Source organism: Tachypleus tridentatus, chromosome 1 (genome assembly GCF_004210375.1).
Source record: "Tachypleus tridentatus isolate NWPU-2018 chromosome 1, ASM421037v1, whole genome shotgun sequence".
Classification (NCBI taxonomy): domain Eukaryota; kingdom Metazoa; phylum Arthropoda; class Merostomata; order Xiphosura; family Limulidae; genus Tachypleus; species Tachypleus tridentatus.
In genome coordinates, this window is record NC_134825.1 from 71965984 (window position 1) to 71993550 (window position 27567).

Sequence of the window (27567 nt, forward strand, 5' to 3'; positions counted from 1 at the left end):
CTTCGACATTACTCTAATCTCACATATAAAAGGTCGATTTGCAATAAATACTAAATTGTTATACTTCGCATCATGTAATTAAAACAAGAGTGATTTATGATACACGCTTGATCAAAATGTAGACTTGGATACCAATTAATCTTTGAAGCATAATTCTTAGTCACTAGTGATTCAGGTAGCCATTTGAGTATACATTTAAGTCACTAGATTGGTTTGGTTTCTTTTAAACTTCGCACAAAGCTACACGAGGACTATCTGCGCTAGCCATCTCTAATTTAGCAGTGTAAGACTAAAAGAAAGGCAGCTAGTCATCACCACCCACCGCCAACTTTTGGGCTACTCTTTTATCAACGAATAGTGGGATTGATTGAATCATTACAATGCCCCACGGCTGAAAGGGCGAGCATGTGTGGTGTGATGGGGATTCGAACCCGAAACCCTGGGATTACGACTCGAGCGCTTTAACCACCTAGCTATGACACCGAAACTAATATAATTTCAATCATTTAGAAGCAAAATTCTAAGTATTTGAAACTTAACCTTTTTTAGTCACACGTTTACGTTTTTCTGGATTCAATTATTTGAAACTAAGTCACTGGGGTCTCAAATGGTTTAAGATACATAAATATAAGCCACTTTGGATTTAAATTGTGCTTTGAGGCATAAGATTATCTGGGAATTCAGATAAATAATATCTTTAAGGCATCAATTTAAGTCATTGGTTATTAAGCTAGTTGTTGGAAGGCTTTTTCTCCAAGGATTGATAAAATTAGTTGAGGCGTAAGTCTAGATTATTATGGACTTTGTTAACAGAGGCTTTTTACCATGGTCAACTATTAGATTGTTCGAAAAATAGCGGTGGATTTTTACGACTTCATATTTACCATTGAAAACTAAAGCTTAGCTTCTATTCGTTATTTTTTTCTAAAACTTTATTTCCAACATTTCAGATCCTTACAATTAATGATGGAAAGAAATTGGTGCATCGTTTGTTTGTTTGTTTGTTTTTTGTATAAATTCAAACTTGGTCATAACGCATCGCAAACAGCTCACAATATCAATCAAATAGTGGTCAAACGAACCACTTCCAAAAGCACAGTACAGCGTTGATTCCAAAAGTTTCGTAATGGAAAAGTAAGTCTTGAAGATAAAGGAGGGCAGAAGACGTTCTTCTGTTATTTAAAACGACCAGTTAGTGGAAAGATACCCGCGCCAAACTGTTGGATAAATGACATAAGGATTGGATGTTTGTATTTCCACAATTTTGAACCATCTCGAGCAAATTGGAAAAGTGAAAAAGCTTGATAAGTGGTTTCCACATGAACTCAGTGAAAATCAGGAAAATCGCCGTTTTGAACTTGCTCTATGCTGATTTTGCGCAACAGAATTAACCCAGTTTTTGGTCAAATTATCACTTACAACGAAAAGAGGATCCATTACGACAACAGATAGTGATATGCACAATGGCTCAACCATGACAAGGCTCCAAAACATTTCCCAAAGCTAAAGTTGCACCAACAGAAGATTATGGTCACTGTATGTTGGTCTGTGGCCGGTATTATCCCATTACACCTTGCTCAACCAGAGCCGGAATATCACTGTGGAGGTTTACTGTCAAGAGTTGGGAGAAATTCATAAAACGTTGAGTGAAAAAATACCAACATTAGTCAATAGAAGATGACCAATCTTGCTTTATGATAATGTTCGGTCACACACTGCTCAAATGACTCTTTAGAAGCTCATAGAAATAGGCTATGAAACACTGCCTCGTTTTCGTTACTCCCCACACAAATAGGCTATGAAACACTGCCTCGTTTTCGTTACTCCCCACACATATTGTTCACTGACTATCACGAGCATTTGGACATCGTTTTACAGGACAAAAAGATTCAACAACGGAGCAGCAGCATACAATGGCTTTAAATACTTTTTTTGAGTTCTAAGACTTCAGAGTTTTATCTAAGCAATCTTGTTTCTCGTTGGCAGAAGTTTATAGATTCATTAAGTTTCTATTTCGATTAATAAAGTTGCTTTTGAAATTTTTTGTTATTATTACAGTTAAATTTTTAAATCCGCTATTATGTTTCGAACTACCTAATACTTTTTAAGTCTAAATCATTTGGGATTAAACTTGAAGTAAAATCATACAGATCTTTAGAACGTAACTAAAAATATCAGATTTGTTACATGTTTAATGAAACACTCTTACACGCGATTGTTAAACAGGCAACTTCTTATCTTAATCACGTTTCAGAAATTTAGCCTTTCATGCTTATTGATCAAGGTTATTTAACCAAAAAAACACGCTACTTTAAGAGAAGTAAGATACGATTTAGGCAAACACTTGTGTGTGATTGAAAAAAAAAAGAATTTCAGTATTAAAATACAGCGAATTGTTTATTTTCAAACTTCCCAGTATTATTTCATGGTCTGTCATAACATCAGTGAAACTCTTCTGGAAAAAAAGAAGAGACTGAAATGTAAGACATGATTTGTTCGATGGGTCAAGGCGTAGGGGATTGTTTTTCAAGCAACATTCTATATAATAATGACTACAATTTACATAATACAAGAGTTTCCTTCAACGAACAAGTCGAAGTTATCAAATGATAATTCTTAGAGATACAATTAATAATATTTCAAACATTATATGTACAATACTAAAAGCGAATATGAATATGCAAATAGCCACTCACGTGACAAATACAGTTCGGGTGGAACAGGTTGTATCAGAAGTACATTTTGACATTTAATCAATGTATAAAATAGTGGATGCCACCGAAAATTGATTGCCTTTGAGGAGAGTATACATAATTGCCCTTTTCGACGCAAGGTATTCATACACTCAGTTCATAAATATATGTTCACATCATTGATTTAGAATTTTTAAGGCGGGAAGATCCTTTGTAATTAATGACATTGTGGAAATAAAATTCTCACTAATGATGAGGTACAGTTTTTCGCATGTCTCTTTTCAGATGGCCTCAGTTTATCTGTCAAAAGTACGCAACATTGTCAAATAGGTTCTTCGTGTGTATTGTTTCTTGTTGAACTTTGATTATGAAGTGTAGACGGTTTTATCCAACTAACCAGCAAATCGCCATAGCCTTCCAAAATGTCTTTGAGTAAAAGAATAGAGGAAAGACAGTTAGTTAATATCACCCACAGCCACCTCTTGGAATACGTCTTAACCAACAAGTAGTGGAATTGACAGTCACGTTAAAACGTTCCCATGGTCGAAGGAGCGAGCATGTTTGGTAATGGATGTCGAACTTACTACCCACATGTTCAACAGTTGCGTACCTAAAACAGCTGCAGAATGGAACGCTTTGGTCTGTTTTGAATTTCGCGCAAAACTACACGAGGGTTTTCTGCGCTAGCAGTCTCTAATTTATTAATGAAACAGTGAAAGACTAGAGAGAAGGCAGCTAGTCATCATCACCATCCGTCAAATCTTGAGTTACTCTTTTATCAAGGAATACTAAAATTTATCATAATATTTTAGCTCCCCACGGCTGAAAGAGCAAACAGATTCGATGATGGGGATTCAAACTCTCGATACACAGATTGCGAGTTGAATACTCTAACTACATGGCTACGTCAAGCCAAAAATGAAACGGATACTCAGGCTATTTTATGCGATTGTTTTGAATTTCGCACAAAGCTACTCGAGGACTGTCTGCACATTTTATACAAAGACATTTCATTCCGGTCATGTAGTAGAATACATCGTCTGTGGATTCTGTGCGTTCGGACTAATGAAATAAACACTGGCAAACCGTCGTTCTCCTACACTTAATATATTGTGACACATTCAGGTAGAAGTGATTTTGAACATTACCGCCTTACGACAGACCTTTTCGCAATGGAAGCCAGGTTGCAGGGCTATGATCCAGATGCACGGTGGTCAGGTAGAGAACGACCGGATGGAACGATAATATAGAATAGAATGACGTGATAAATTTCCAAAATCGTTTTAATATAACATATTCAATCTCTGCACGTATAAGTCTTTCAAGTTGTAATTACAACTGTACTTTTTAATAAGCATAATATCAAATGATTCTATTTCAACCTTTCTTCTACTTTTGAAGCCTGTAAGTTCGTTTAAAACACTTGAAAACTAGTTCTGTTCGTAATTATTTATTGGCCTCATTTAACTTAATTTTTTTAGAAATAAAATTATGTGATTAAACTTAGCCTTAAGATTAATTAAATTATTCAGAAAGATCAGTACTGGTGATACACTTGACATTAAAGTTAATATTTTAGTAACCGCAAAGCAAAACTTGTTTATTTCTTATGATTATGTGACCAAGTCTTAATTTTTTCACTGCGATAACTTCACTTTAAGAGAAAGAAACACAGCCAGACTATGTCCATGATAATTTTATCTTTAAAAAAAAATGTTAAGTGTTTGCCAATGAAAAAAAAACGCTTCAATTATACTCGTCACTACATAAAACAAACAAAAGTATAAGCATTTTACGGTTTATTTCAAACATCAATACTAACTCGTTATCATTCATGAATTATACATTTTTTATAGGCTTTTATCATCAATATCCATATTTCACTTCACTTTACAAATACAGCTATTCCCGGAATTGGTTTGTCTAATATCAGGAAAAAAAATCTTTTGAAGAATGTCTGGATCTCAACAAGCACAGCAATGTACATATACTTATTTATTTTAAAAAATTAATAACAACCCAACGAAATATTTGACATATAAATTATAATTTCGCACTGTTAAGTTTCAACTAGTATCTCAGTATAATCTCTGCTATCGATGTGTTGATTAGGTGTTGATGCTGACGTGTACAAATCCTTTATTATTCAAAACAATTTTTTTTTATTTCGATTCTGAAAACGAAAAAATCATCCCGATAATAAAGCAAGGACTTTTAATCATATCAAGCAAGGTACACCTTGGTCTTCGTTTTTTAAATTTTTTTTAATGTGTGAATTTCAAATAAATCGAATTTGTGGATGCACACATGTTCTGGCAGAACCGTTCTAGTTCTAATACAGCAGATGGCAGGATTTTCACCGTGCTGAATTTGGACAATTAATTAAAAACCTACCTCAGGCATTCTACACGCAGAATATTGATTGTGCACGCTTTGTTATCCGGTTGGGACTAAGTTTTTGTCGATTATCAGGGACGACACTACAGGATGTATCATAATTATCCAACATATTCTGTCTCATTTTAATAGAACTAATCCTTGATATTATTATTTAATAATTCCACGCTTCCGATATTTTTAGAAAAAGTCAAAACAACATAATCTACAATATCTTAAACGAATTAATTATTCAGATCGCAGGAGAGCTATTTGTACAGTTAGAAAAGAGAACGTACATATACGTGTATATTGGCAAGCTGTAAAAACGGAATATTATGTAGCCTTGAAATGGACGTACGTGTTTCAACTTAAAAAAAAAATACTTCTTGGCTTTTTCCCCAAAACAGAGTTACATTTGATATACATAAATTTATATACAAGGATGGCAAACGAGCCTCATAAAGCCAGTATATTCTGCAAGATCTGAGATACCGCTTACACGAACATATCACAGTATTGACTATACAGAGATTACACATCTTACTTGTTAGCTAGGCAGAAGCTACGTCTAGACTCGAGTCTTGTTCAAAGCAAAACGTTCTTTTGGTTTAACACTTAAATTATTTACAAACATTACACACGAGTAAAAATGTTGATATTTTTGAATAGCTTAAATATTTACCATGAGCAGTCAGTAAATTTCATTTTCTTAATAAGAATTTAACTAATTTTGGGCAACTTGAAGAACGACATCGGAGACTAACAAATGAGCACATTTGGCTGAAAAAAAAGAAAAAAGCACCAGAACCGAATCCGGCAAACCAGTATAAGCTGTTTTCCTGCAGATATTGTGATATTTACCACATTGCCTACAGTGATAAAAACGAATTTGAATAAGATTTCAATAAATCAGAATGTTTAGGTAATCACGTTCCTATTATTGTGGAATCGTTTGCAGGTCTAATATCACCGTACGGTTCTTGTTCCTCGGTACTGTGAGCAGGTGGAATGTGTTGGCTGATTAAGGCTTTATTCCAGTCCTTTGGCACTCCCCATCTGTTAATGCTGTGTCGGGTATTTCCCGGGCTTCGACTAGTGTATTGGCAGCTACCTTCATTAGTGTTAGACTGATCCTCATTTATTGAAGCGTATACGTTGTCCTTCATGGGATTAGGCAAGGGCCTGGCCCCTGGCGTCGGTCGGAATGTTCCTAATTCTACAGGGGCCATAGACCGCTGATTATTAAATGTGGGGCTATTACGAGGCTGATTAGCAGAATGTAGTCCTGTTCTTTTACCAGAACCACCAATTCTTTGATTGAGTTCAGAAAGGACAGGCCCTGGTAGCCGTGGAGACTTTGACCCCGGGGTTGGACTGTATACTGCTGGAGTCTGATCCTGATGGTGGGTGAAAGGGTTGGGAAGAGGAGCAGGAGATTCTGTTGAACGTTTCTGGGATCGTCTATCTGTATGGTGGCCAGGGCGCATTTCTTTGTTGCCACGATTTCCTGAATCGTGTGAGACTATTTTAGTATTAAGTAATGAACCAGATTTGTTTCGAGGATTTTCGAGTTTTAAATCGTACTGTGGAAAGGGGTCATTAACCCTTCCTTGTAAACTGGGATCTTGATCAGTACCATTCGTGATTTTATCGATATAATACTGATGTTTGGCATGAGCTTCCTCGCTAACACGTCCATCTCGACTGTGTTCCAAAGAGTGGCCGCCATTTTTTCGAGATGTACATTCACCCTTATCACCACGGAATCGTCCACGCAGTTCTCGAGAGTCAGAGCGGTCAGCAAACGCGCCTTCACTAGACCCAGACGCCACATTAGAACACAGGTTTCCTTCAGTGGAACCTTGAAGATTAATGGTACATGAACCGACTTGAGATGTATCTGCAGGGAACTCTGCGAGACTTAATTCGTCTTCTGCGAATTCGTCTTCACTTCCAATTATTCGAGCTTCTGTTTCGCTGTCTTCAATATCCGAGTCTCCACTGCGATGTTCTACCTTCTCGTCTGATCCCCCAGACACCTCCTCGTATATAGGGTTAATATTTTCTTTGCTTTTGTTGTAAGTCATACTTCCCATTTGTTTACCTGAGAAAGCAAAATTGGCATGGGAAAACTGAGATGGTCCATAGGCGCCATATTTGACATCCAGAAACTGCTAATGAAAAACATTTAAAACAATGTTAAGAAAATCATGACACATTCAAATGACATATAACAAAAATATATTAGTAATAAAAAATAAAAGCTGATAACCTACACTATCTTTCAATTAAAAAGTAAACAACAGTGGACAAACAAATCGTGAGCGATTATTTAACAAAACATTTTAAATTATAATTTTACAAGATATTTTCAAATAATAGAGGGAAAAAACAAATATCAGGAAAATTTCAAATATACTGAATTATGTTATTGTCATAACAAAAAAGAAGCCTTTTTGGTCTAAGAGTAAAAGTATATTTTATATTGGGTACAGTTTTCATGGAAAACTCTTCACTTGACTAGCTAAACACTATATGTGGTTTACAGATCTTTATTAAAAAATAGAAATAGCCTATTTTATCGTTCTCGTAATGTATGAAAACTGAAAAGAATCTTTCTCTTTTGATTCATTCACTTTTATCCTTTTTCTTAATTCATAAAAAAAAGTATTCGCCGTGAACATAAACGAACGTTCATACAATTCACAAGATGCATTCAGATTAATATTTATATGTAAAAACAGTCATAATATTTTGGCTGAAACGAAAAGCTTTTCCTTTGCTGTGTAATTCACTTAGTAAGTAACTCAGAAAGAAGTGCTTCTGATATTGGTCAGTTACATCTTCAACACAATCAAAATTTAAAGTGTTCTGAAAGCAAGATTGAGATGAATGACCAGTAACCTTAAAGCCACTATTACATTAACGTTCCAGTATCTTATAGATTGTCTTATTAGTACATCTAAAATACATTTATTTGAATTAACTATATCAAAAACCATACTGTTTCACAGCTAGATATATATATACGAGAGTTAGTGTGTGTTTGTGCATACGTAAGCAGTTGGAAGTGTAGTGTAGGTTTTGGCGCATAGTAATGTATAATGTTTATGGTTAATAATATTTGTATAGTACTTGTTATAAATGAAGGAGAAACGAAAATGTATACAACAGTACAACAACTTGTTTACATCTGCCTGAAGTATACGAGTTGATGACGTTTCATCCTATACGTTCAGATCTTCATTACGTCTATTTGGCCTTATGAAGACCTCAATACCAAAACATTGACATTGGTATAACTTGAGTGTTCGAAAGGCATTTGCATACACAAGAATCTACTCTACTTAAAGTTTTTCTGAAATAAAAAAAAAGTTTTAGAATCATGCATTTGAAGGAAGTCTATAGCATGTACTTATATATATAAAACACACACACACATACGTGTATACATTGTAAACTATCCTTCAGAACAGCAATTAATACGTTTGGTAACTTTTTTTATTACGCAAAGACGAAGCACATTTTTTTAATTTCATGGCTTTATTTGTCCCTTAAACTTATGATAAACTTATTTCAAGCCTTATTGAAAAATTTCGAGCTCACTTTTATAAAACTTCAGACTTCAAAGCGTGAACCCTTAAGGGAAATGTTGTCTTTATCAAGTCAGTTATGTAAAAAACTGGAACTTGTCGTACAAAGTAAGGTATGGTAGATAAAATGTAAGGATGACAGCTCAGTGGCAAAACGACTAACAGCACTATCAGATATCCTTTGGAATTTGGAAGAAAATATTTATGGCTATATTATTTGTAATGTAAGTAACAATTAGCACAAACCATGAACAAAAGCTTTCAGGACTATAATATTGGAAGAGATAATTAATATATTTGGAGAATTAAGTAAAACTTAGTAGTTATCAAAATATGTTTGCACCATTTTGTTGCACTCTTCGGAACGTCTTTTGTATACTGACAAAATTAAAACAAGGTCATATTTCAAATAACCAATAATACAAATTTAAAGCACCCTTAATAGGAATAAAAAATGTGTTACGAGCTTTTACCATACTGAAGAAGATTCTGTATTATGAAAGTCGGTTACTGAAATGAGGTAAAAAGATACACATTTATTTAAACATTACCAGGAATACAACTTACTTCTATGGGAGGAAGATTTTGACTGTTCGGTCCAACTGTGGGTATTCGAGTAGGATGATGGCTGATTAGTATGTCATCATACGTCACTCCATTAGAACTGGGAATATCACACGAAGGCTGATGTTCACTCTTGCAAGGTAGAAAGTTCTGGACTTTTCGTTTGTGCCTACATAAAATATATACAGAAAACAAGAAGTGATTGTAGTTTTAAGTTTTTTTTTTCCAAAAAGTAGATTAAATAGGGAAATTAAAAATATATATATAATTATTAGACTAAAGTAAAATTAAATACAAGCGAATCTTGAAGGATCGTTGTGTTCTGAGTTATAATGAGGAAAGAATGTCTATTAGTTTTCATACATAGTATATACTTTATTTCTCTGTCTTTTGACATTCATTTATCGAAGAATTAAGAACAGCTAGTTTCGAATGAAATATAGATCTGTGCATAAAGAAAATGTATAAGCGTATTGCACGCATCAAATCGGAATACACGATATAAACTGAAGAAAAAAACCCCATCATAGTGGAGCACATGCCTTCACATTACATGTTAGTCGATGAATTCTGCATACTGAGCGATGAGAGGAAGTTTTCGTTTGACATGAACAATTTATCAAGCCAAAACTACAAGCTTCCATCGTGACTGTGATCATTACACTGAAAGACACAATGGCGCCTCGTAGAGGATGAAAGTGCAACCACACGTACATTAATTCATTAAAACGCTGATGCGTGATTCTTAGGTTTTTAAGAGACTAAAGAAAGTAACGCCTGATGGGTAATTAGGAAAGCCTATTGTTTTTCTGTCTGTTTAATTTCAAACTGCAATATGACAAATCGTAACTTAGAAGTTATTTGTGCAAAACTTCAGACTATATCCTTACGTACGGTAGTACTTAATGTTGTGATGAGATTGTGATGAAACAAAATGGCGGCCATAAAAAGCACCCACTTAAAACCATCTTAAAATGATTGAACATTAACAATGACCATTCTACAGTATTGTATGAGCAAAATTAAAGCTTATTATACTTATAAATATACTTCTTTCACTATGTACGTGTTTATAGAGTGAATAAAAAGCTTTACTTTTTCATGCAAATTTTCACCTAGGTAAGTAAGTAAGTGACTTTTCCAGACATTAGTACAGAAAAAAAAACTGGCAAACCTTATTCCTCTAATTATTTTGTAGAATGCTTCCATTTTAATTCGTTCATAAAATTCTGGGGTTTCAATGATTTTTACCTTGTACCGAAATGGATACAAGGATATATAGAGCAAACGTATATAAAATGGACGATGCGCTACTTTAGGCACATAATTAGATTTGAAGGTAGCTTGGTAGAGATTCTGATGAGTAATAAAATCGAATTACGTACACCCACGCTTGGTAATGCTGACGCAGAAAAATATAACTTATAAAAACGAATCTGACAAGTATAAGAAAATATTTTGTCTATACTTTGGTTCTAACTAACATAATTACAGCGATTTTCCTAAGTATGAATAATTGTTTCTGTTTTTTAAAATTAATATGTAACTCAGTTTTTGTGCTATTTTTTTCTTGTTTCAATCATTTTTGTGGTATTAAAACTTTTCATATTGATGTAGTCCGCTAGATTACATATATTTATAAGTTAATTGTTTTTTATCATACTTGTATGGAATAAAGTTGAATATACAAAATGAATTAAATATAAAACCATACTGTATTTTTATAGCCTAAAATTATATTGGGGTCAACGAGGGCTATACAATATGTACACAAGCATCATTTTACTGCGCATACTCTAGCCAAAGAAAAAAAAAATTTTAATGGCGATTTATTTGTCAACTTCTACTTCAAGTTAACTTTAGAACAAATAAAAGAAAATTTGTGTACTCAGAATCTAGTGTTTGTACTTTTACGATTACAAAATCTTGATCTTGTGAAAGCCAAGTACTTTGAGTTTTTACTTGTTTTTTAACTTTGACTGTAAATATTTACCAGATATAACTTTTAAATGTGATGATAAAGAGCACGCTTGACATGAGAAAAGTCCAGCATTCTCTCTTGAGAGATGAAAGCCTCGATTTGTTTGTTTTTTGAATTTCGTGGAAAGCTACACAAGGACTATCTGCGCTAGTCACTCCTAATTTAGTAGTGTAAGACTAGAGGGAAGTCATCACCACCCACCGCCAACTCTTGGGCTACTCATACCAACGAATAGTGGGACTAACCGTCACATTATAACGCCCCTACAGCTAAAAGATGGAGCATGTTTGGTGTGACGGTAATTAGAACCCATGTCCCTCAGACGACAAGTCGAACGCCTTAACCCACCTGGCCATGCCGAGCCTAAGTCTCAATTTACTACAGACTATAATTGGTAAATATTAGTGACGTATAAACTGAAGGAAAACTGTTTATTTACTCATCTCTTCCATTTTCCTTCATAGCTAATTTTATTAAATCTTACCTACATATATAAAGCACAATCATCTGTGTGTCTGTATATTTGTTACTGAGCCAATCTCAACCATAGTTTGTGGGATGTTAGTCTGAAATAAGGAGAACGTTAAAGAATGGTTCAAACCACCCAGTTATTGCTGTTACTGAACGTTTATTATTTTTGACGTACACTAACATTAACTACATCCATACACAGCACCACGTTCTTACCTTGAACAAATAATTTATTAAATATTCTCTTCCCTGTGAATTCTTCGGGTTTACAACACTAAAATTAGGTTTTCGATTCCCTTGAATGAGCACAGTAGTTTGATGTGGCTTTGCTGTAAGAAATCATGCACACACACCTTGAATTTTCTGTAACACAACATATACACAGTATTAGGGAGGGCACACGTCTAATATATCTAAGAGAGTCCGCTAGTACTCTCTATGAAGAAATGCAATTTAAGAAAAGTGACCGTCGCTATAGGGGTAATACATAAAGTTAGATGAAGTTGATACAACAACTACCATAACGCTGAAACGAATACCTATTTAGTGAGTTATACCGACTTCCTGCTTTGACCCGTGACCTTACAATTTTATTTCATAAGACACTGCTGCGGCCAATGAACATCAATTAATTAATCGCATGAAGCGGTGTGGAAGGACATCAAGTGGTGGGCGTTGAAAGCTCGTAACAGAAAGCACAACAACCGCCACGACTTTAACCATCAAAGTCACATTGACTATCACACAGTGTATATCAGGTTATGAGTATATACATACTGAGTTCTTATGGGTTATATAAATTTTTTGCTGAGGTAATAATGAATAATATAATATGTTTTGTTATAAATAAATTGTGTGGAAGTTATCACAACATACATTTTAAATTCATAACCCGAACAAACGACAGGTACCTTAGCTTGTTGTTTTCATTAATATTACCATTCCCCCTAGTGGCACAGTGGTATATCTGCGGACGCATACTGCTAGAAACCGGATTTTGATACCCGCGGTGGGTAGAGTACATATAATCTTTTGTGTAGTTTTGTGTATAATAGCAAATAAACATTAAATCTGCACTTACGAAGATAAATTTGTATTGTTTACTTAGCATATAGATTTAGGATTATCCCAAATCCAGTGAACTGACCCATTTTTTTTTAAACTAAGCACAAAGCTACACAATAGATTATCTGTACTCTGTCCACCACAGGCATCGAAACCCGGATTCTAGCATGGTAAGTCCGCAGACATGCTGCTGTGCCACTGGGGGGCTGCGCTGACTAAACTTCGTGAGATGTTATTGGATTATGTCTCCCGATCTTCCCCAAAATCAGATTAGCTGTAAGGTTACCCTACTAATAATGCAGTGTCTTCTAATTATTGTGTTAGTTCTCTAGCGTATTTATTTGGCACTTAAGTGTTTCTACTCAGTTTCTTATACATGATTGCCTTACTTACTTGTGTGCATATACGAATGTAACCAAAAAATAGGCCGAAACAAAAATTAAAAAAAACCTTCACAAATTAAAAGAATCCCAGGGTACAGGCTATAGTGTAGGTCTTAGAATGTACCTTAGGTTGTGAGAAGGTGACTGCTCTCAAAAGTAAAGAAGAAGAGAACAAAAATTAAATGAAAAAAATAAGAATAAGAATAAGGTACTACCATTTGGAGGTAAGTAAGTTAAATAAACTTACCTCTTGATGTTAGCACTCAAGTCCCCATTATGGTAGAAAAAGCCCAGCAAATGAACTATACTAGTATTAAGTTATCTAAACTAACTAGTATAACACCCGAAAATCACCCATTAAGTCTACTGTCTCTATCATTTTTCATACTGTAAATGTCTTAATACGGGGGAAGATGTTCATCAGATTAAAGTAGTGCCAAGTTGTTAAATGACCTAATTCGCAACTAAAAAAATGTTATCAGAATTTTTTAGTAAAATTTCTTTGATTTTCATTTTTCTTTATTATTTTAATACATTCTTATATTATTTTAATAGTTTTATTTGAAGTTTATTTATTAAATCCATTTAATATTAATTTTTGCATCATTATTTCTACATTACTAATAGAATATTGTAACTTAAAGATTTTACAAAATCTGAATAATTACGACGTTATAATGATTTTGTTTTATTTTACTTAATTAATATTAACATTCTCTTTAAATATATATGAATGTGTATATTATTTTAACTATTATCTATATAGTTAGATGCATCTTGAACTTAGAGTAATTCTCATTGTAAGATCTTAAATTGTTCAATCTATATAACCTATACTCCAAACAATAAAACCATTTTCGATGCTTTAACCTATTTAAAGTGAAAAAAAAACCAAAATACAAAGCCTCCAACATAATGTGCTAATTTTGCTTTTTATTATTTTATAGCACACACATACCTAACCTTCAATAAAGGAAGACAAAATTACCAGTAATACAACAAATCTTTCCTCATAACTGATGTTTTTTCATCAGTTTTTGTTTTTTTTGGAACACAGAATTCACCACCGTTATCAAACCACACGTGGAAAAAAGGCTTAAAAAGTAAACTGAAATATACTGAGGTTTAATCTATCTTGTACAAAAACAATATTGTTTTATCACAGTAATGGAACCCTAAACAAATTGCTAATTACTGCTTTATACACTAGTAACAAGATTTTTTAAGCATATAATAAAGCATGCTACTTACTTTGGCACGGGATGTTATTCAACTATGTTAAATATCAATGTTCGAGGTATTGTAAAACCCATAATATTCGGGAATGTAATGCTCTTTTGTACATAACATATACATACAGTGCTTATGGAAATAATATGGTAAACAAGTTCATTTTCTGTTAGAGTCACAGAGAAGGGTTCGAACCTAAAGAGGGTGGAGTGTGTCATAACTATGAGTTTAAGTTATAAATACAGTGTATTGTCATGTACAAATAAAGAGTGGGCGAGACATAACAGAAACACTACAATCATAGTAGAGAAACTGCCAATTATCAGATTTTCTCGATGAATGTCTGCAGTTTTAAGGTGATCATATTTCTGGGACTTAGCGAAAAATTGAGAAGTTTCCAGAAGTTCAAGAAGTATAAGTTCTCAATCGTGTAAAAATTGAAAAGTTTTCCTAGTTTGAAAAATCAGCACATGGTTTTCTTAATGATTTAGATTTTAAAAAGGATGCGAGGGTTGAGAAGTCGAGTATATTAACTAAGTATCTGTTGCTTCAATGACTGAAAAGTTTACCTGGATTAAAAGATCAGCAACGGATCTTTTATTTCACAGTTTAAACAACCTGGAATTGACAAGATAAGTTTACTGACCAAGTTTATGCTAGTTATTGTTTTTTGAATTTCGCGCAAAGCTACTCGAGGGCTATCTGTGCTAGCCGCCCCAATTTTGCAGTGTAAGACTAGAGGGAAGGCAGGTAGTCATCATCCCCACCGCCAACTCTTGGGCTACTCTTTTACCAACGAATAGTGGGATTGACCGTGGGTGGATATAACCGAGGGGTGGTTATAACATTATAACCCCCCCCCCCCACGGCTGAAAGGGCGAGCATGTTTGTTGCGACCGGGATTCGAACTCGCGACCCTCGGATTACGAATCTAACGCCTTAACCCACCTGGCCATGCCGAGCCTATGCTAGTTAAAGGATACATACAACTCTGAACAGCTAAAAGAAAAACTCAACAAATCGGACAACAGTTTTTGCTAATGGCTTTGTAATATGTTAATTATTACAGACATTGGAATAACATTATTACTCCTTTCATGTGAAATTATCCCAGAATGTGCATGAACTTAAGGTTGTATTCAACATGATCGAATAGATAAGTAACTCACAGAAAAACAAACACGTATAAAAAATATAACTTTCACTCAGGTATTTGTGAACATGGACAATATTAGGCTTACGTTTCTTAATACTCTTCATACTTTATTAATACTACTTATCTTTCTCTTGATCTGTATTAATCTTCTCTGTTGGTAGATGTATGCGTGCGTGTATTTGTTTTCATTATTTAAACTTGAACTCCAGCGTATTATTAATTTCTTCCGTATTTTTGTCTAATAGTTTCTTCACATAACCAACAACCTTTCAGGTCATGAAATTCAATATTACTACTACTGTTTTTTGTTTTTTTTTACTGCCAAATCTAGGCATTGCAGCACTGTGCACGTCTGTCGTCTGACTAAGTCAAACGTAGGTCTTGGAGACACCAACGGTCGAGCACAACAATAAATTAATGGACTTTCACACGCGCGCGTTTTCTCTTCAACTGTGACGTTAAGCACTGCCGACACGCAAAAACCCAATCGGCCCTATTGAAAAATTACTAGTGTCACAATAAGATGCTCTTCTCTTGCGTAAAACACCTCATTCGTTTGTTCCTTGATTAGGCCCTTCGAAACGAAAGTGATAGAGTGCATGGAACATAAAGTAATAATCGAAAATATTGATTTCAGATTTATACTTTCATAACATAGCTTGAGCATTGAAGACTACGGACTTTTTCCGTTATCATTGATCTTAAATATAAAAGTATGACATTTCTTGGCGCTCTAACTAGTTGTCTCCGTCGTTTATCATTTTAAATTTCAAGCCTTGTCATTTGTGTATAGAAAATCAGTAGCAAAAAAATTCGTTCTCATGGTGAAATGATGTACTTTGTTATAAGCGACTTAAAAATCAGATATTCTGTCTCGTTTACAGTATCAGTTTGGGTAATTTAGTGATGAACCTACAATGAATAACTTTTACAGACATTTCTAGGTGAAACAGGAGCGAATCCAAACTAAATAGGCGGGAATAGCTAACTTTAATCGCACCTTTACTTTATGAAAATAGGGTTAAATGCTAGTCCATTTATCACTGGCGTTATGATTTAATGTCTATTACACATGAAAACCAATTACACTTAATTAAGGCGAAGAAGTTCTAATAGCTGCTTTTACTTTTTGTTCCCATAATGACATGTTGTTCTGTCTTACCAACACATCTATTGTCTCTTCAATATACATGTTATTGACCGTTTCATTTTTGTTCCTTCTTTTCACAGATTCTCTAGTACTACCTGTGAACATGCTTCGTCCACGCCTTGTTTCACAGAAATATTCAACACAACAGATATGTTTTTCTAACCTACAGAAGCACTATCATATAATTGATATCAAATGCGCCTGCCATGGCCAGGTGGTTAGGGCGTTCGACTCGCAATCTGTAGGTCGAGGGTTTAAATCACTGTTACACCAAACATGCTCGCCTTTTCAACCGTGAAGACTTTACAAAGTTACGGTCGATCCCACTATTCGTTGTTGAAAGGATTACCCAAGAGTTGGAAGTGGGTGGTAATGATGTTTGTTTAGAATTTCGTGCAAAACTACACGAGGGCTAACTGCGCTAGCCGTCCCTAATTTAGCAATGTAAAACTAGATGGAAAGCAGCTAATCATCACCACCCACTGCCAACTCTGGGGCTACTCTTTTACCAACAAATAGTGGGGATGACCGTCACTTTATAACACCCACACAGCTGAAAGGACGAGCATGTTTGGTGTGATGGAGATTCGAACCCACGGCCCTCAGATTACGAGTCGAGTTATTTTACCACCTGGCCAGGGTGGTAATAACTAGCTGCTTTCCCTTTAGTCTTACACTGCTAGATCAGGGACGGTTAACGCAGATGGTCCTCGTGTAGCTTTGCACGAAATTCAAAACGAACGAATAAACGAGATCAAATGTTAATCTCTTACTAGCCAACCTGCGAAATTTTGAAACGAGCGGATTCTTTACTTCAAACGTTTTATGTTTTCACATAAATATCTATACTTTATTTAAAACACGAATATGCTGCAACTAAACCAAATAGTTAATATTTACAAGACATTTGTAACTAGAAATTGACTATATTAAAGTGGAATTCGTACTCACGAGACAAAATAATACCTCACTATAATATTTGTGCACGAGCGAGTGTTGGTGTTTTTGTTTCTGTTACTTTGCAATGCCGTAGTCTAACTCGTTAGTCCTCACAAACGAGCTATCAGTTTTATAGAGAACTTAAAGAAGGTTAATAGTATACCATCAATCTTTCCGGATTTTGTTCTCATCTGTCCAGTTTTTGTTATGATACGCTTACTCAAAAACGCGGTCCAAAGTTTCGCATGCAAGGTGAGGCCAACAATAAATGTCTCTGCAAATCTAGTGTTTATCACATTTAGTGTTATTTACGAAATAAAACTTTACGATGGTTGAGCTTTGCTTACTTTTTCCGGGTCCGGGAGAATACTGACTCCAAATGTGACTGGACGTGCCAGCTTTGGTTCTTCCTTCAATTAGAGGTGGCCAGAGTTAACTACCCAGTTTATCCACTCTAAACCTACATTACGCACGACCTTGTTTGTAACCAGTTGAAATGAATAATTTCCACTAAACGACGAGCATCATTACGAGGTTTGATGGTGTAATTAAAATTCTTGCTGTGTCATAGGAAGAATAAAACCAAAACGATAAATAACTACGAAATCAATGCAAGTGTTTAATGTTTTATGTACAACGCGAGGACGTATGACTCAAACAATGTACTTTAACAATTAATGTATCAAAGTGCTTTCTTAAAACTTTGCATCATTCTCTGACTTATCAAATTAATATCATAGCTACTGTATATTAAATATTAAAAAAAACTGATCAAGTGAAGTCAGTGGTTGCGCCAAGGGGGGGGGGGCTTGTAGGAAATTGAGCCCCCCCCAAATGAGACAAGGCCCCCGTCAGCCTCCCAATATTGTTACCTACATATGTTCATAAAATATGGAAAACACAATCCTCGTTGTTGCTAACAATTAACATCAAAGAGACATAGATCTGTAGAACTCAACGTCTTCATTAAGGTGAAAAATAGTTAGCCTGATAGTGACCTTACTTTTCCTCAGAGTGTATTAACTTCACATGGGATAATTTGTTTTTGCTATGTAAACTATGTCTGTATGTTATATTTCTTTTGATTTGTAGCTTTACTGTTAATGGTATACTAAATGTTCAATCTAAGCTAATCTTGATTTTCTTTATTATTATGTATTACCTTGGGTGGAATTTAGGTGAGCTTCCTCTTTTACATATACGCATATTTTCATAAACAGATTATTTCTGATTTGTAATAATGGATTATTAATCAGAGTATGAGTTTCCAATGAAAACTGTATTGAAAACGAAGTTCAAAATAGCACACCTTTCTGAAATGTACCTTGGTATTTACATTATTATAATTTACCATGTGTACTTCATATTGATGGCATTTTGGGAAGCCCCCTCCACAGTTTACCTCAGCCCCCCCCCCTCACCCCCAACGAAAATATCCTGGCGCTGCCACTGAGTGAAGCACAATAATTTATAACAGCTAATAACGTCACTCAGTGAGGTTGATTGATTGATTGATATAATGTTTTAAGGCACAAAGCAGCTAGGCTATCTGCGCCAAACGCCCGGTAAAAAGGTAAAAACAAATTAAATGTAGTAAAATACAGAAAAGGAAATGAAGGTAAAACAAAACATTATTGAAAAACAGAAAATGTATAAAATCAATGTTGACACCTAGTTTACAATGTTAAGAGAGAAAGCAGAGTAAGAGAAGTTGTAAAGGACTTACTCTAGCAAAATGGTAATGATCATAACCCGCCAGGAAGACTAACAGGTAAGTACAAGAACCTCCGTCAGTCACCTGAAGTTGGCCTTTCCAGTCCTGGTTCCGGGTTATGTGTCATTATGGCCAGTACCAAAGAGTAAAGTAATAAAAGTTTAAAAGACATGCAGCAAAATTGGAATAACAACTCGCCAGGACGACTAACGAGTAGTTCAAACAGATAGTTCAAACAGCAGCGTTAGTCACCTGAAGTTGGCCTTTCCAGTCCTGGTGTCGAGTTATTTAATGTTCTGACCATTTTCCAATTTCAAATTGAACGAGAGAGAATAAAACGTTGAAAAGGGAAACACAATTAAAAAGGTGTAATGAATAAATATCCGACACTTAAATGAGATTAAAAAGATTAATGGCCATTAAAAAACTTAAAACTTTATCAAGGTGGACAGTGTCACCATCACCAATAACACTGTCCAATGTTACAGACAAACCCTGGGACAGAACTTGTTTAAAATAGTGCCATCGTTGAGAGTCGTAACGATGGCAAGAAAGTAAAATGTGGCTTACAGTGATTTGAGTGTTACACAGACTACACATTGGTGCATCAGTTTCAGTTAAAAGAAAACGATGAGTTAAAAAACTGTGACCAATGAGTAGTCTAGTTAGAACAACTTCCTCCTTCCGAACTTTACGGAAGCTAGATGGCCAAAGTCCAATATAGGGTTTTATTTGAAAAAGCTTGTTGTCGCGTTGCTCACTCCAAGTGGACTGCCAGCTGGCACGGAGCCGAGCCTTGAATACAAGACCATAGTCCAGGTACGGAATAGGCACAGTGGTGATAGTGCCAGAGCAGATAGATTTAGCTGTCGTGTCTGCAAGCTCGTTCCCGCAAATACCAACATGGCCTGGTATCCAGAAAAAACTGTATAGAAGTAGCAATTAATGAGCAATGGGCCAGTCGGTTTTGAATATCAGCGAGAACATGGTGTGAGCCAACGTGTAGCGATTCCAAGGCCAATAGAGAACTAAGCAAGTCAGTATAAATAGTACAGTTGGAGTACTGCTCAGCTTCAATATGATCCAGGACAAGAGATATGGCGTACAGTTCAGCAGTGAACACAGAAGCTGTAGAGGGGATTCTGCGTGCAACCATCAAACCGCAGCAAACCATGGCAGAGCCCACTGAATTATCTGATTTGGAACCATTTGTATAAATTGAAACGGAATGATCGTTTGAAAGATGTTCATTAAATGAAAAACGGTACTTCCAATCTGGAGTATCTGCCTTTTCAATTGCGCCTGGATGCGAAGGCCAAAAGGAAAAATGGCAGATCGTCTGTTCTGAAAAATTACGGCCCACTGAGGAAGGCAAACACATCCCCGGTGGGATGCTTTAGTAAGGAACGAAGTTTCAAAGAATACAGTAAAGACAACTGCAAACGGCAGAGGTGTAGAGGAGGTTCATGAGATTCAACGTATAAGCTTTGAACTGGAAAGGTGCAGAAAGCCCCAGAAAGTCCTTGGTAATGAATGGGGTCCAACATCTTTAAGGCCGAGGGTCTGGCAGAGCCATAGACCATTGATCCATAGTCGAGTTTTGGTCGAATAAGAGCACGATATACCTTTAACATAGAACGTCGACCTGCTCCCCAACTGGCAGTAGAGAGGACACGGAGGATGTTCAGTGCTCTTGTGCATTTGACCCGTAGCTGCTTTAAGTATGGTATAAAGATCAGCTTACGGTCAAAGATATGCCCCAAGAACTTGGTCTCGGGGACCAGTGGCAGCGAAACTTCACCGATACAGAGTTTAGGATCAGGGTGAATACCCCGTTGGCGGCAAAAGTGCATGCAAACGGCTTTAGAAAGAGAAAAATTAAAGCCGTTCGCCATAGTCCACTTCAGTACACGATTGAGGGCAGTTTATAGCTGACGCTCAATATACCTCATGTTCGACGACTGACATGAGATGTGAAAGTCGTCGACATAGAGCCCATTCGCAACAGTGAGAGGGAGTTGTTCAGTGATGGCATTTATCTTTATACTGAAAAGTGTGACACTCAAAACACAGCCCTGAGGGACTCCAAGTTCTTGTACAAAAGAACGGGAAAGTGTCGAACCCACACGAACTTGAAATCTCCTGTCCATTAAAAATTTTTTTAATAAATATGGGTAAATGGCCATTTAACCCATGTTAAATGGGTCCAACAGATGTACTGCCAGACAGATGAAGGGCCATTTTCAGTTCCACCAGTGTAAAGAAACGATTATACTCATAGAGACAATCAGCTCGAAAGGAAAGAGGTGATCATTCTGCCCGAGTCTTGATGGCTATGAAGGTGGAAGAAGAAGTGCTAGATATCCGGCAAAAGCTTTCACCTAGAGTATAGGAGGTGCTCCGGACATCAACCACCTCATGACCATCAGAGAGTAAGATCGAGAGGGGGGACAGAATTGTAGTGCCCACTGACCTTTCGAATCTTGTCCCATATGACCTTGGAACTGGTGGTAGAAGATATGCTAGTTGTGAACTTAATCCAAGATTCCTTCTGGCTTTGACGTCTTACCCACCTAGCATGTGCTCAGGCCCGTTGGAAAGCGACGCGGTTCGAAAGTGTGAGATATCTACAAAAAGTATCCTAGGCCCGTTTTTGAGCCTTCGGTGCTAAGTGGCAAGCAGGATTCCACCACGGACGAGGATATCGTGGAAAACGTGTCGAGGTTTTAGGAATACACTGAGCAGCTGCTTGTATAATACAGTTAGTTACCGCTACTACACAGCCTTCTATTGATGGCAGAATCAAGTTCTGCGAGAGCAGTGAAAGTTGACCAGTCTGCCTGATCCAGCTTACACCGGGGCACGCGGGGTGGCATCGACCACGGCCAGTCTCTCTCAAAAGTATAGGAAAATGATCACTGCCTGGTGGATTATTGTCAACCCTCCATGAAAAATGGAAGAATAATGAAGAGGAACAAACTGAGAGATCAATAGCGGTAAAGGCTGACTAGGTGCATGAAAATAAGTATAAGAATCAGTATTGAAAAGAGAAAGGTTGTAATCAGAGAGCATACGTTCTACAGAGTGACCCCTCCCATCAAATAACAGCACTTCCCCAGAGGGGATGATGTCCATTAAAGTCCCCCAGGAGTAGAAAGGGAGACGGGGCAACTGTTCAACGAGAACATCAAGGTCTGATTGATCATATGTCTCTCCAGGGGACAGGTAGAGAGAACAAACAGTGATGGTATGACCCAAGAAAACACGGATGGCTATGGCATCCAAGGGTGTGTTGAGTGACAAAGAGAGGGTGGGCACATGCTGATGAACCAATAGTGCCACCCCTCCATGTACTCGTCCATCACACAGCTTGTCATTTCTGTACAGAGAAAACTGCCGAATAGTGACTGTATTAGCAGGTTTTAGAAATATTTCTTGTAAGGAAAGACATACAGGATGGTAGGAAGCAATCAGTGTTTTGATACCATCCAGATTAGAACGTAAACCTCGGCAGTTACATTGTATCAAGGTGGCCATTTTTAATGACAGGTAGGAGAAGTGGCTGGAAAACCATTCTGTTTACGACCACATATTTTTTCCTTACTTAGTCGGAGGAGGTCTATCAACCTCCATGGATCCTACCCTGGGTCGATTGGGCAGGTCTTTGTTATTGGAAGGGGATTCCAGTGACTGAGGACGCGAACGAATGATTGTTTTGCCTCTTGGGGTGGAAGAAAAAGATGTATCAGAAGAAATGTCTGTATTTGAAACTGAAGGATGTGGATCTTGAGGTTTGTTGGAATGTATCGGAAAAACAGAGATGGGTATGGAAATCGAATCATCAACCTTTTTAACCATGGAGGTCAAAAGGCTTTTTATTTGTTTTAAAAAAGATTATCTTGGAGGCACAGCGAGATCTATCTGCACTCCCACTGTAGTTGTGGAACGAAGTGCAGCAGCATATGTCCGAGATGGGCAGCAATTTACGAGCCTCAGGATAACTAATGTTATGAGTCGTTTTCAAACGCTGCACCTCTTTTTCCTCCAACCATTTTGGGCAAGAACGAAAGTAGGAAGAGTGAGAACCATTGCAGTTGACGCAATGTGGGTCCATGTCACATTCACAGGCATTGTGGTCCTTGCCATCACAACGAGCACGTGTCAGGGAACCACGACATGATGTCTTTGAGTGGCCGAACCTCTGACATTGGAAACATCGGAGAGGGTTTGGAATGTATGGCCGTACCCTGCAAATTAGATAACCTGCCTTGATGCTGACAGGTACACGTGATGATGTAAATGTCAAAACGAGAGTATTTGTTGGCAGTGTAACTCCATCTTTGCGAATGGAGATGCGCCTCACTGCAGAAACTCCTTGAGCGGAGAGACCAGCGAGAATCTCTGACTCGGGGACATTCTTCAAATTCCTCTCAACAATAATTACTCGTGATGAATTCAAGGTAGCATGAGGGGTAACATCAATAGGTATATCCCCAATTGCCGTTGAATTCAAGGAGTTCACTGTGTTGGGTTGTGGATGTTTCAACTAATATGTCTCCAGATCGAAGCTTCTTTACTGGCTTTGGAGAGCCAGCAAGATCCTCTAGTTCTTTCTGAATAAAAAAGGGAGACATTTGCCATAAAGGTTTGTCTGAAAGTGAATGCAATATAAGAAAATGAGTTACGTGTGTTACAGATGTTGAAGATTGCTGCTCAGAATCTTAAAGACATGGTCGTTTACCTATTGACTGTTTTTTCACTATTTTATTTAAATTTTTTGAAGGAGGATCCATATGGAAAAAGAAAAATTTCGGTACCCACTGACCCCACCCACCATGGAGCCCTACGAGGGGACGCACTACAATGTCATGCAAGGACAGTGCAGCAACGCCAGGGTTTCGTGAGCACTATACCCAAACACCAGCATCAGGCACAATGTCCACAACACCCGTTGAGAACTTCCAACACTAGTACTTGGTTGACTTTAGCCCAAGTGGACCAGCCTATTGACCCAAGGGGGACCACCCAAAGGCCGTCAACAGGAATTCAAGGCCAAAGTGGTGTGTTAGGGTTGGACCCCTCAACCACCAGGATCCTCTCCTCCCCTTCACGGGTCGCCACGCACGGCAAACACGTAGGTGAATGTTTAGATCCCAGAGAAGGTAACCAGACAGAACAGAACCTTCCCTGGGAGGTCCCCTCACCACGTACAGGAATCCATAAATTCATCAATCCAAGTGTTCCTTTGCTACAGGTTAACAAAATATTCTCAATACATGACAGTTTGCTACGGAGTGCAACTTTATAAACGCAATGAAAGCTGCGAGAAGAGACTGTATTATCATTATTATAAAAAAACTACAATATATAGGACTAGTGGAACACTTCATATACAGTGCTTTAAAATTAAACGACCACAACACAATACTTACTTCTGTAAATACATCATTGCTTTACTTTACACTAGATGGCGCCATAAAAGAAAGAAACAAATAGCGAAAAGTATTTCGTTATAAAACAGCTACGAAAGACGACTAAGATGTTCGTTCTTTCTTCAAATTATTAAGAAATTAGCATATCATAATTATTACTGTCAACGACGATAGTTGAAGCATCGTAAAGAATAATTAAAGATAAAACATTTACAATTTAATGACAATTCGGTATTACCAATGAAAAGTTAACGGACAAGGACAATTTTCCAATAATTATTTACCAAACAAGGAAGGCTATTTCCTGTAGCAAATACATAAGTTGTTGTATATTAGAATTATATAAGAATGAACAGCGACGAAAATGATCTTTTTGGAAGTTTTTACTTATTTTATTACTTAAAAATACGCAGAACAACAACATAAGCAGATCATTCATGCAACACAAGTGCAATAAAAGAAACTCCTACATGAAAGGCTTAGCAAAGATATAAAACATTTATATATGCAATGAATGGTCTTATTGTATTTATTTTTCGAATTATATCGTAGAATAAAATAATAATAATAAGTTAGATGTTGACCGCATTCGGGCTCGGTGGTTAAGGCAATCAACTCGCAATCCGAGGATCAGCGTTCGAATCCCCGTCACACCAAACATACTCGCCCTTTCAGCCGTGGAGACATTATAAGGTGACGGTCAATCCCACTATTCGTTGGTAAAAGAGTAGCCCAAAAGTTGGCGGTGGTTGGTAAAGACTAGCTGCCTTACACTGCAAAATTCGGGACAGCGCAGATGTTCCTCGTGTAGCTTTTCACGAAATTAAAAAAACAAACTATATGCAATATTTTCAGTCCTCTGTGTGTATCATTCGAAAACACTTTAGGTATATCTTGTACATAAGAAAATCTTATAAACTGTCTTTTGCATTTCAACGGGAGTTTGTATTTATCTTTACCAATAACAGAGGTGATAAATTCAAGACAAAATTTACATATTTAAAAAGATTTTTGTTGCAAGTTTGAATAACACGTTGAAACACTTCTCCTGTCTAGTAGACGTAAGGGTTTTAACGTAAGAGAAACAATGTCAAATATTAAGCGTTCTTCCGGCGCCTAGTTGTGCAGCGTTTGTCAATGGTTGAATAGCTTTCGCTTCAATATTCTGTTAAGCTTATAACCTAGACACATCTTGTGAAAATCATTTTGCAACATCTTTTACCATAAAAAAAACTCTTGAATGCTTTCGTAACAAGTTATTGTGAAAACACACACACTTAATAATACTATACACTGCATATTTTACTAATAAAATACAATACACATTTCAATGAAATAACCTTTTTTATAATTATTACTGACAATAGTAATAAACAGATTATAAGTAACTCAAGAACTTTAAGCTCGTCCAGACAAATAACATAATTTTATCAAGTATATCTGGACACATGGAATGTAAAGGCAGTAATTTATTTTAGCTAAAATTAACTCGCCATTTAAACTTTATATATATATATATATATATATATATATATATATACATATATTTACAGTTAACAGTTCCACCTGTAGTACCGTAAAGTTAATTATTTTCATTTTTTAAAGTTAATGATAAACAATTAAATATCTTTGGTTTTTGTTTGAATTTCGCACAAAGCTACACGAGAACTATCTGCGCTAGCTATCCTTAATTTAGCACTGTAAGACTAGAAAGAAGGCAGCTAGTCATCACCACCCACCACAAACTCTTGGGCTACTCTTTTACCAACGAATAGTGGGATTGGCCGTAACATTATAACGCCCCCACGGCTGAAAGTGCGAGGATGTTTGGTGGATGGGGATTCGAACCCTCAGATTACGAGTCGAGCGCCCTAACCACCTAGCCATACTCGTCCATATATTTTGTATTATATAATAATAATTTATGTTGTTCCCTCGTTTTTAACTCTTTTTGACATTGCAGTTTATTATAATATAACATCCTTTTTTTATAAAAATATATATTTCCCAATGATATTAATAATATATATATACATAATTAACTCACAGTAGGAATAAGTTATATGTTTTAGTAATTTTTATAAATAATTGTAAGTTAGTTGTATTCCTTCACGAATCAAAACATATCAGTGTTAATAAATTGTATCCAAGATTAATAAACAGATTTTAACATTTAAATATTCAATTTTTTTCTAAGAATAAATTTTGATCAACGTGAACTTTAGTTGTTAGCAAAGTCTAACATTTGTAAACCTAAATGTTTTGCGATACGTGTTCTTTCTATTTGTGAACATTTATAATTAATATATTTTAGACGCAAATTTTTGATGTATGTAGAGTTGAAAACATTTTCATTTATATTAAGCTCATTATTTAACTTAAGGAAAATACATTTTTAGTAATATTAATAAATGATCTATTTTCAAAAACGAGTTTCCTATTTTATTGTAAATCAGTATTAATTTTAAGTGAAATTAATCTATATGACAAGAGATAAAGGCTGTTAGAAATGTGTTCAATTTTTTCTACTTAAGTTAATGACATTTGAAAGCTGATCTGAAGTAATACAATTTAATAATAAATAATAGTGCTTTTTACATATAAACATGTCTTTTGTCATCAACAGTGGAGCTATTATAATTTTATAACTGGAGAACAAGCAGTTGTTTTAGAGTACACATGCCATTGATTTAGCTGTAATTTTGAAAATTAAGTTTTTAATATTTCTTAATAAATGTTGAGGGCGCTATAATGAACATACAACGACGATGTTTTCTTTCAAAAATGTTATTTGTTTTAATATATCCACTTTACGAT

At 36.0% G+C, this 27567-nt stretch overlaps 1 protein-coding gene across 4 annotated transcripts in view; it reads right to left on the bottom strand.

Annotated features, from left to right (window-relative positions):
- Window positions 1-4459: 4459 nt before the first annotated feature.
- The window catches only part of LOC143252036 (uncharacterized), a 107682-nt gene continuing 84574 nt past the window's right edge, over window positions 4460-27567 (bottom strand). For 3 of the 4 annotated variants that reach the window (XM_076503607.1, XM_076503587.1, XM_076503596.1), the window contains 2 exons: window positions 9233-9398; window positions 4460-7246 (listed from right to left, as the gene is read on the bottom strand). In XM_076503607.1, the coding sequence (XP_076359722.1) occupies window positions 5999-7246; window positions 9233-9398 (1414 nt within the window). In that variant the 3' untranslated portion in view covers window positions 4460-5998. The remainder of the gene's footprint in view (window positions 7247-9232; window positions 9399-27567) is intronic. The other variant, XM_076503618.1, reaches the window with a different exon arrangement.